Source organism: Ictalurus punctatus, chromosome 23 (assembly GCF_001660625.3).
Source record: "Ictalurus punctatus breed USDA103 chromosome 23, Coco_2.0, whole genome shotgun sequence".
Lineage (NCBI taxonomy): Eukaryota > Metazoa > Chordata > Actinopteri > Siluriformes > Ictaluridae > Ictalurus > Ictalurus punctatus.
In genome coordinates, this window is record NC_030438.2 from 1,836,949 (window position 1) to 1,849,107 (window position 12,159).

At 39.1% G+C, this 12,159-nt stretch overlaps 1 protein-coding gene across 2 annotated transcripts in view; it reads right to left on the reverse strand.

The window, feature by feature from the left end:
- The window catches only part of ek1 (eph-like kinase 1), a 54,814-nt gene that overhangs the window by 13,223 nt on the left and 29,432 nt on the right, over nt 1–12,159 (reverse strand). For both annotated transcript variants that reach the window (XM_017452696.3, XM_053674966.1), the window contains exons 7-10: nt 10,752–10,860; nt 1,553–1,620; nt 943–1,068; nt 668–853 (exon numbers count right to left, since the gene is read on the reverse strand). In XM_017452696.3, coding sequence (XP_017308185.2) covers nt 668–853; nt 943–1,068; nt 1,553–1,620; nt 10,752–10,860 — 489 coding nt within the window. The remainder of the gene's footprint in view (nt 1–667; nt 854–942; nt 1,069–1,552; nt 1,621–10,751; nt 10,861–12,159) is intronic.

The following is a 12,159-nucleotide window of genomic DNA, read 5'->3' on the forward strand; positions in this document are numbered from 1 at the left end:
GCTCTTTAAGCTCTGTGTAATGTGACAGCCACATTTCATATTCCAACATAATTATGCTTGTGCTTTCTCCTTCTGTCAGCAAGTATGAACAAACTCAAGTTGTCTTCTTTCCAACTTCTCTTTCTACTTTAATGCATCCCAAATTATCTCTGTCATACAAGTGATTACGCTCTTCTAGCAAGGAGAGGCGCTAGATTGGCAGCTGGCTCTGCAACACAGTGTACTTGGGTCTTGTTCTGTCATCTGCCTCTGCTAGGCACCATCAGACCTGTGAAATTACTGTGACACTCAGCACATGATCCTATCTATCCTATCTCACCCAATCAACACACACATGGAGCAGGATCAAATTCCCTGTACATATTGTGTCCTTGCCCAATGAAATATTTATAGTATATGAATCAGAAACACTCCCCCCCCCCCCCACCCCCATTCTACTTCTTCTTTCTAACCCACAATCCACATATTTGTGGGAGGAGTAAATATAGCACTGCATAATAGAGGAGGAAAGCGTGGCATCCCTTGGCATTTTTGTTAGAGAGAGGGAAAACACTGATTGGATCACCAGTACTGTTCTCATTTCAAATATTGTATTCATATTCAGATACATTTACATCCCTACTGTGTATGTGTATATGTTTATGTGGAACGTGGGACTGCAACTCACATCGGGTAACAACCCCTTCCAGTCTGATGATGTTGGGGTGGTCAAACTGGCCCATGATGCTTGCCTCACTGAGGAAATCCCGCCTCTGTTGCTCCGTGTAGCCTGCTTTCAGACTCTTGATGGCCACATGGATCTCCCTTTTACTGGGCAGACGCAAACGTCCACTGCACACCTCTCCAAACTCACCTGGATTAGAACACATGGGCATATGGCTTGATTTTGCATACTTTCTTCTAAGCCTTTGTAGCTGTGTACGTTCAATGGCTTAACTTTACCAGCTCCGATCACTCGTTCTATGCGAATGTTGGAGACGTCAATTTCCTTGGCAAAATCCCGTATTGCCTGATTCGGGTCCTCATACGTGTGAGGATGAATGTACGTTCTGCTTCCGGGTAGTGGGACTGAAAATCATGAGGAAAGGCACAACGTCAGGCTAATGAGCATGTTTTTGTAGTCATTTTACTTCATTCATTAGTAAACCATCCATTTCTCTAAAAGGACGACATGCCACATTTGCAACCTCATTAAGCATTGTCTTTGGCAGGCAGGAAAAGTGTCATTAGGGAAAACACACATTAGGCGACTGGAGTGATCAGTGGAATAATTTATCAGCAGACACAACAGAGGGAGCCTCAGTACACAGAGCCTTCACTTACTGACAAATGCATGACTTGCTAAACAGCCGAGCCAAAGAGTGTCTGTTTTAACTAGCAACAGGCAACTCAGATAAGTGTTCTCTGGGATTTTGAATTTTATGCTGTAAGGAACTGTAAAAAGTTAAAAGATATAATCGTAATCACTGCTGATTAAAAGCATTTTAGCTTCTTGCCTACAGCAGAGACATTGTTTTGGATCCTGTATTACCGGGATCAAACTGTTTCTCACCGCGGCTGTGCTGGAACTGCATTTTCTCTTCCTCGGGGTCTTGCTTCGCTTTGATGTAGCCACAGTGCCTAGCAAAACATATTACACTCATCCATAAAAACAACAATAAAATATTTCCATGCCTAGGACTACCTATTAGACAGTAGAGAGGTATACATAATGCAATGTTATAAAATGATGTGAGCTTCAATAAGGATCAGTCAGCCACAGATCTGCTGTTTAAAGAGTCTGGCAACTTAATAGATGTCTGATCCTAATTCTTATTACAACTAAAAATACACTGAAAGCTGGACATGCCAGACATTATCATTCATCAGAGGCGAACAAAAGGTCATGAATTAAATAATACCCTCCTTGATGAATATGTGAAAATCACAGAGGCTGAAGCGTGTAGGGCTTAAAACTGATAACTTGTTAATTATTCCTTTAATCCTTTTCAGGACTCTCGCTTGCTTTCTTTCTTTTCATGGCATATATTTAATAGAGCTCAGCCCTGAAGCTGGATTATAGAGCCTGACAGAGCATAATAATTACATAGTAAAATGGAGACGGTCAGTGACTGGTCATCTTGAGGAAAGGAGGCCCATCTGGGCAACAGCAGATGAACTTCAGCACTGAGCTTCGGCCTTCTGTTAGGAACCAGCTGGAGAAAGGAAGCGCTCTAAAGCTACTCCCACAGGAGCGCAGCTCAATACTAGCATAACGTAGTCTGGAAATTTACTGCTAAATATTTATGCATTGAGAGGGCGCACCGCCGAACCGCACGCAGCTGATCGCAAAATGAGAAGACTTTAGCGGAGCAGATTGTGGCTGCTGGTTTTCAGTTTTCTTTCACAGGACGCAGAGAAGTTGTTTTGAATAGATACAAATTTTGTGTTTTCTTTACACACTGCAGTTAAAGATCTTGCCCCCGGGCTTACACTTCAATTATGATCTGTAACATCGGGTAAGACTGTGAAAAGACAACGGAAGAAATATTTTATGGCCAGTTTTAACTCCTCAAACCACCAGGATCCCATCAAATTATTCTCATTGGTTTCACTGTAGTTACTGACTGATTCACAGTAGTTAATGAATAAAATATGCGTCGTGAATATGATATGCTATTTGTAGTAATAGATAATAATCGCTTATAGGTTAGTTTAAGTTAAAATCTGGCTTAAGGTAATGAGCTGATATAGTTACCATGCTAACCTTTGTCACAATGGCACCAAAATGATCAGTATTTCTAGTTAAGTAAAGAACGGGCAAAATATTAGAGAACAGTTATCACATTCAGAAAGGGATGTGCATTGCTTGAGAGAGTGTGTGTGTGGGGGGGTGGTGGTGGTGGTCCTTTTTTTCTTACCATACACCGATTGCCTATTTTGTTAAACGTGATAATAAAGGAACATATCTTAAATCTATCACACTAAACGTCTTGTTGCTACAAATTACATTTCGTTATCTTTTTTTTTTCCCTCAAAATTTTGACTCATATGCACAGCATTGACCAACTGTTTAAACAGCCAGTGACGTTACTGATGTCGGAACGTCTAGTTAAAACTGTATAATAACATGTAGCAGACAGGATGTTCGTTTATTATGCGGTAATGTGCTTTTAATAATCCGAGGGCAGCAACTTTGTATGTTTGTGAGGTTATAAAATTAGTATAATGGGTAAATTAGTAAAGAAAAAAAAAACGTTAGTGTGAATAATTAACCTACAACCTATAATAATATAGGTTATGCGTGCTTAGTGTTTAACTTTATTGTTCACTAAGACTGATGGAAAAAAGACTAGTCAATATAAACCTCGACTTGACTGACGTCAAATCATATAATTGTCATGGATTATTACACTTTTATATTTCTTCTTTTAACGCAGTGCAACACTTCCAACACTTTGGCCGGAACACCAAAAATCATTTTAATGTAGCAGTTTCCATGTGTAACATGCTTGGTGTCCATGATCACCTGGGTACCGTGTAGATCGTTTTTTTTTTCTCCTCTGTTTTCATGTCGGAGATTTTCTTGTCACCTCACTTTATGGGTGATCACCATACACGCATGAATACAAAGAAACTCTTATGCAAATATTTCCACACAACTTTACTAAAGATCAGTGAGGCCAATTGTTAATAAACTATGTGTGAGCTCAAATAATGCCATGATCTGCTTATTTTTACCAAGTGATTATTTACTTCTTCTGTTACAAATGACATATTTGTAAATGTTGGATAAAAAAAAAAAATATTTAACTCACTTTTTAAATGCAGCACTGCTGCTTGGAGATGTCTCTTCTGGCTTGCACATTAGTGATCTAAATCTAAAGATGTAAAGCTGCTTTGACCATGTCTGCTGTTGAAATTGCGACACAAATACAACTGAATCAAACTGAACTAAATTTATATTGCTGGCCATATTGGAAAGTATATTTGACATTTTATAATATCTTTCACTCCTCTACGACAAAAAATGATTGATTCTGTACCACATCCACTGCTAAGCAGTAAAAAAAAACAACAAACCCATTGATGACAGCTGATCAGTAAGCATCTGTGCAACAGTCCAAGTTTCACATAAGAGCCCCAGGCAGGGCGGTAGAGCTCTGGGGTCAATTACATAATAAGAGACTGCTGGGATGGAAAGATCTTCCATCCATCACTCCCTCTAATCTGCCCTGTTGGATCTTGCTGCACAGCTGGGGCTTTGGGGCCTGTTTCAGCACAAATGGGGGTTTAGGGATACATGTATGTTTAGGTTCCCCTTCATCGCTTTTAATGAAGGGAGGGGGTCCCCAGAGAGACCCCACCTGTCCGGCAAGCAACCCGAACCATCCGTGGCTGTGTCCTACCGTGCATCTGTGCTCATCACACACACAAACACACACACACACACACACACACACACGTCATGTACACAGCTAATGGATGAACATGCTTTTACATGGCTTTTGGCTGTGAGGGTACGGTCAGTGGTATGTGTGGATATAAGTGCAAGGAGGGGGTTGGGGGTAGTGTTTGATTGAAGCATGTGGTAATCAGGGAGCATAAATCGACCCTCCTACCAACCCAAAGCACTTCCATCTTCCCTTCACACCCCTGAGGTGCCACAGGAAAACCTCCCCTGCAGCTGCTATACCCCAATCTCGCACACTGATTAAACACTTCCCCCATCACTGTGGAAGGTTCTGCTCAGAGTTGTAAATATGCATGGCGTCTTCTCACAGATCACACTAATGGGGGAGGAAGGTGGTAATTTGAATAACAGCCATCCATTTATGACATATTTTCGAGGAAAAAATAGACAATGGATGTCTGAGTGCAATTAACACGTCCCCTTTTCTCTAAAGACATCACACCAGAAAGGTCTGCTCAATGGTTTTTGACCCAGTTTCTTTCTCTTGTTCGAATTTGTTTTGTCTCTGCCTGTGTGTGTCTCTGTCTGCATGAATGCCTTTATCTGCAGGTGACAGTTGGCGCAGATGCAGAGGTGTGGATGTGCTGACAAAGTTATTCTTCCTGTGTGTCATGAGTGAGCGTAGTACTAACAAAGAATGGGAGAGCGAGAAACGTACTCGGAAAGGGGGGAGCAGGAATTCAAGCCTATACTTTTTGACTTGATTGGGAAGGGCTTGAGCGTGAACAAAAGCCAGAGTCTAAATAACAGAGTCTAAATGGTGCAGGAACAGACTATGAGAAGACCTAATACAATTCCCAAAATATCACCAGGAGGGTTGAATTAAAACACAGTGAATCAACAGCAAGAAGTATCAACAAAGACAATGAACAGAAATCGAACTGATTTCTGAAATGTACGAGCTGATGTTCATTCGTGTCGGATAAAAATTGCTTTAGCAGATTAATGGCACAGTTTGGACTGTGGTAGACAATCACCAGCAGACTCCGAGAATGAGAATTAAGCAGAGGGAATTCAGAGGTGAAGAACACTGTGTGTGGGATGTATTTCACAGAGCTAATGAGGCAGAAAGGACTGTGGGTTTAGGACACAAACCCATGCTGATCCCTAGGCATGTGTCCAGCACAAATCTAGCTTTCTCTGTGTCCAGCATAAACCCAGTTCTCTCTGCATGTCTAAATCCAGCCATTCTTGCCTGTGGACTTTTCCTGATATTTATGAAGGACAGTGTTAAAATACAGAATATGCATCATCGTCAACAACAAATTTAGCTGCATAAAATGGCAAATTTATAATAACAATGATTATTGTATAGGTCATACAGGTTTTATCTAAACCGTTTTGTTTTCTGATCAGTGACACGGGTTATTGAAAGTCACAAGCCGATTATACATCAATTATAGCTGAAATGAGTTACAAAGTGCTGTGGACAAAGTATTTTCCCCATCCTGATTTCTAAATGACTGAATAGTTTTAGATCAACATAAGACAAAGGCAACCTGGGTAAACACACAATACAGTTTTTATTTATTTAAATAAAAAAATAAAAAATAAAAAAACACCTATCACCGATTGTGAAAATATAATTGCTACCTTAAACTTAAAAATCTGTTTGTGCCAACTTTAGTAGCAATAACGGCAAACAAATTCTTCTGATAACTGGAGATCAGTCTTTCACTTATTTCTAGGACTAAAACTTACTCCTGTGCTTTGGATCATTGTCTTGCTGCATAATCCAGTTGCGCTTCAGTTTCAATTTACGGACCGAAGGCCGGACCATTCTCCTTTAGGATTTTCTGGTAGAGAGCAGACCTGATGTTTCCCTCAATTATTTCAAGTTACCCAGGCCCTAAAGCAGCAAAGCATCCCCACACCATCACACCTCCACCACCATGCTTGAACGTAGTTCTGATGTTCTTTTTGTAGAATTCTTTGTTTGGTTAATGCCAGATGTAACGGGACTGCTATCTTCAAACAGTTTGACTTTCGACTCATCAATTCACAGAACATTCTCCCAAAAGTCTGAGGATCATCAGGGTGTGTTTTGTCAAAATTCAGATGAGCCTTAATGTTCTTCTGGGTTAGCAGTGGTCTTCACCTCGCCACTCTTCCATGGATGCCATTTTTGCCCAGTGTCTTTCTGATAGTGGAGTCATGAACAGTGACTTTTATTGACGCACAAGAGGCCTGTAGATCCTTTGATGCTGGATGAGTCGTCGCTGTGCTCTTTGAGGAATCTTGGAAGGTTGACCACTTCTGGGAAGGTTCACTACTGTGCTGTTTTTCCATTTGGAGATCACGGCTCTCGCTGTGGTCCTTTGGAGTCCCAGAGCCTTTGAAAAAGCTTTGTAACCCTTCCCAGACTGATATATTTCAATAACCTTCTTCCTCGTCATTTCTGGAATTTCTTTCCATTTTATCATATTGTGTTACTCCGTAAGATCTTTTAACCAACGTCGTGCTGTTGAAAAAGTTCTATTTAAGTGTTGATGGGATTGAACAGGGTTTGCAGTAATCAGGCCAGGTTGCGTCTAGTCCAGCTGAACCCCGATATGAACGTAGTTTCACAGATTTGGAAAATTATTAACTATGGGGGCAAATACATTTTCACACAGGCCCAGTCACTGGATCACTCTTTTTTTTTGCTTCAATAAATAACATTATCATTTAAAAACTGTATTTTGTGTTTACTCAGGTTGCCTTTGTTTTATTTTAGATTTTGCTTTAATTTCTGAAACAGTTTAGTACGAGCTATACACAAACACAGAAGAAAGCAAATACTTTTCTCACAGCACTGGATTAAAAGAGTTATGGAATTATCATCAAGACTGACACTGTAATAAAACTGACAGCATGGTCGAATAACTTCCTATTAAATGCATTGCAAGAACTGTGACCATGGTTATAGCAACACCGCAGACATGGAGGCTGAGATTGAAGATGTGTTGCTCTTTATTGTTTTCTTTCGTCGCAGAATCATAAACACGGTAACATACTTTTCAATTTTAAAACCAGTTACCAGTGCAATAAGCACGGGTTCACGCTTCTCGCCATTTATAACACAAGCGGCACGCCACTATAAAAACGCACAAAACACACCCTCACTGCCTTTGACTTGGTGCTTGTGTGAAAAAAAAGAAAAATCATTTTACACCACAGCAGTTTGCCAACAACTACAATATTTATTTTATTATTAAATGACATGTCATACTTCTAACCGTCTATCATTATATTTAATGCTATGAAATGTGAGTTAGTGTCTGTAATCACCTAATTCATTCAATCGCTTAAAAACACAAAAATCAGGGGCCATAATAAACGTACCTTGTCATCGTATCAAGAAAACAGAAAGAACACTGAACATTCTCCAGTGGCAGAAAACTTACAGACTGTTATGAAGCACTGAAAACGGAGACTTCCTCCATAAACGTTAGAGAAAAGAAAACTTCACCCTATCAAAGACTGATTTTTTTTTTCTTTGTTAAACAAATTTATAAAACTCATTTATTAGACTTAGTTTAGCATCTGCCATACAAGTCACGGTGTAAGACACTAACACTGCGACAATAACACTGAACAAGCATAATAACATAAACCAGTCATTTGCCTTGCAGCCTGTGTGAGTTATTATACAATAACCAATCAGACTTGAGAATTCAACGACACTGTGGTCTAAATATTAAATAAAACATTTCAAAAGCAATATCCATGCAGACAGCTGGGAGAAACTGTGTTTTAAGTATTTTATCACGTCTGAGCAACAGGGAATTGATTTCTGTCAGCTTTTTGCTCGGAATGAAAGTTGTCTTTGGTTCAACCTTTACACACAAATCGTGAATCCAGCAAGGATGTGTATAAAAACACTACAGTGAATTTTCAGGCTGTGGAAATTAAAATAAGTAGACTACTTAAGAAATGTGGGCGCCGAGGTGTGTGGGGGCATGGACTGATCTACGGGAAATCGTGAAATGACGAGTGGAATCGAACGAGCAACACCTCGTTCGATTCCACTCGGTTCTAGTCATGCCAGAACATCACTTGTCTCACACTAGTGCATTATTGTAGACAACTGTCGAGTGTAAAAAGCCTCAAAAAGGCATGAGTTTCTGTCCCACACTACACCACCAGTCAGTTTGGACATACTTGATCAAATAAGGGTTGTTTTTATTTTTTTTAAAAAATTATTTTCTGCTATTTTAGAATAAGTTCTCAATCTTGTTGGCTATTCGAAATGAAGTACACTTATTTTTTAAATTTTTTTTGGGGGGAGGGGATTATGGGGGGGGCGTTAGCTTCACTATTTACATAACAATTTCAACCAGGCTTTATCAAAAACTCTTTAATTCTGTGAAAAATATATATTTTACTCTAGTGTGTTCAAACTTTTGACCGGTAGTGTATATGTGCTCATTATGATATGCTATAATTTCTACAGTAATAGCTCGTTCACAGGGATTTGTATGGTGGACAATCATCCGTATTATTTAAGTCTCAAAAACAAATGTAAGCAAGATGTTATTTAACAACGAAGGGCATATAATTGTTGATATGGTGAAGTTCACTCTAAGCGTGTGTTTATTTAACTTTTATGGAAGGAGTCTCCATTGTCAGCGTTACAGTACGTAACAATCGGTATGTTTTCCACCACAAAAGATTTTTCTTCTTCCTTGGTAACATGACACGCTGTATTTTATTAATGGATATAATAAGGCAAAACAGAAAATACTGTTTCTCGTGGACATTCTAAAACATTAAACGTGATTATAAATAGTTATAAGTATGAGGTTGTTCATTAATAAGTCAGAAATTGTCAACAGAATGAGACGCGTTGCACGTAATTCCACTTTTCCTCACCACGTCACTGATTATTTTCCTACAACAGAATGGCCCGTTGCGTTTCATTCCTTACATAACGGAAACGGATCATGAAAGTCTGTGCTGAAATTATTTATTTAAGTTATAATTTAATACGATTTCATGGGTGTATATGCGTTATGTGAATTTCACAAGTCATTAAACCTTGATCTACAACAGATGGGTGACTAACTACTACTTGTAAATCCACCCTGTAAAAATGTATGCAAGGAAAGCATATAGAGGGGTGTGTGGAATGAATTATTCTGAAACCTGATGTACTGTTTACAAAATGCTCTCCAAAATCAAAGCCTTCCCTGTAATCATCAATAATTTTGGAAAGGATGAGCTGAAAGTGACAGTGCTGAATCTCTGTAAATGATGGCTGCTCGCCTCTCCGCAAGAATTTGGAAAAAAGCTAAACGACCTATATCAAGTATCCAGCTAAATCCAGACCCTACCGTATAATTCGGTGCCAAAGCAACGAACGCAGTTAAAGTGTTTGGCTTTGCCTTCAATTCCAATACAGTGGCCTGTGCTTTACTCTAAAGCCTGTCACGCAGCATTAATATCACCATTCAAAAGTGCAACTTTCTGCTCCAAGAGAACAGAAATCAAACCCTTTGTTTATCGCTTCCATAAGGGCCTTTCCACAAACATCTGCGCACACGTACACACAGTTTCTCAATTACGACACATAGTATTAAGTGATCCTATAGGGCCCTTTTTTGCGTACACGTGGTGAGATAAAGATGGCGACTGTACTTCAAGAGCATGTTAGAAAGCCAGATCATGAAATCAAAACAGAAACTCACAGATCTGAATCTGGTAAGACATCCTTTGATAGGGAAAGAATAAAGGTATGAGGTCCTGCTCTTTGATCAGTTGAAGATATATCGAAAGCGTATCTTCCTGTGTGTTTCGCTTCTCCGTGTCCATTTCTTTCCCTCTGTCTGCTTCCCCTTGTTTCCTCTCTTTTGATTATTTACATTTATTTTCATTTAATGACCACCGCTATGTAGAAACACTCTCTTGTTCGTTCATTTGGCTTCTCAAGTGCTTGCTTTCCTACCCATGGGTTGCTATCTGCAATCATGGACCTTTCCAATTTTGAGTAGAGCACTTTCTTTTTCTCTCAGACCTGTTGTTATATTCTGTAAAATAATTGCTTGCTGTAACTTCTCCACACTTGGTATTTCTGCAGTCTACTCATTTTGGTAGCATTAAAATATATTTTTCTAAGACAGTAGGCACTAAACAAACTAAACAAAAAGGCTTTCGTCTCTTTTGTGAACTCTGCGAGAAAAGCTGTTTTTTTTCTTCTTCCCATTGTGGAATTTTTGAATCTACATATACGTAACTCCAAATTGAAAGACCAGACCTATCTCACTTAATATAACAAGAATCTTCACACAAACACAACTGAAAGTCCAGAGTCTCTTACCTGCCACTGACCACAAAGCAGGCCACAAGAAGGACGAGGAGTACTACACCAGCAGCAATGGACACAGCCAAGATAGTCTTCTGGTTTGGATCTCCCACTGCCAACATGTCTGTCAGAAAAAATAACCGCCAGTTAAAAACACACCCAATATGTTGAATAGTGGCGATCATACCATCACGTTACACCCATGCTTACGTTTCAGGGCTGATTTTCATTCTGTGACTTTTATAATATGATATCGAATATATAACACTGAACCCTTTAACACTTTATGGGCCATATATTGGTGACTTAAATCCTAAACGTTCACGCTGGGAAAGTTATTCATATTCAGAGTTCGGCCGGGCAGCTGATTAAGTCAATTTTTCAGGCTCTTTAATTAAGATTGTGGAAATTACCTACTTAGATAGATGCGTCAGTTGTGTTGTTGTTGTTGTTGTTGTTTTTTTAATAACACCTAGACCACCAGCTTTAAACACAAGCACTTTGGTACACTAAAACGGTTACTATACTTACTATGGTCTGTCAGTCAGTTTGCATAGGAATGGTTTTGAAATCATAAACAACTTAAAAGATACAAGGCCCTAATGTAGTGCTCTCAGTGACCGTCATCACCCAACGCATAAACCTGTTTTTTTTAAATTAATGACTCATAGTTATACACTATACTTTTTATTAGGCTTTGAGACATCCATGTAAGAGGTTTTGATTGTCTGCAGGGATGGTTCTACAGCATAATCACCCTTCAGTACTTCAACTGTGCCTCAGCTGTGATCCTCAGATTACATATGCATATATTAAATGTAAAAAGAGTTCTCCAGTTCAATCAGCATGACGTGCTCCATGAGGGAACACGGGAAATAGCTCGGTGCACTTCACAAGGCATAACACGTCCTCCAAAACAGGTTGACAGAGAAGGAAAAGGAAATCCTTCAGGAATTATGGAGGTCTAACACAATTAGCTTGATCTTGGGAGAAAGAACGTGTGGCGGGGCATGCTAAATTAAAAGTTTTATTTATTTATGTATTTATTTATTTATTTATTTATTTTTAAGTAATAGAATGAGCACAAAATTCTGTCCTAACCAATTTTCATTACACAAATTTGCGTTACCTATTCAGCGTCTCATATCTGCCGAAGTGCAACTCATTGAGCATGGTTTTAGAATGTAATCTACTGGATTACTCCATATTTGTATAAAGTAGTGGTATGTGGTTAAGGTTATGAGCTACAGATTTTACAGAAAACCACTTACATAAAGCCTTAATCATCAACTCTTCAGCTCTGTGCTTAGATTGTATCTGGTCTGAACTATATATTGCCTTGGATAAAAAAATAAAATAAATAAATACATGTCAGCCAGTGACAAAGTAAATAATGTAGTTAGCATTTATGAAAGTAAACCTC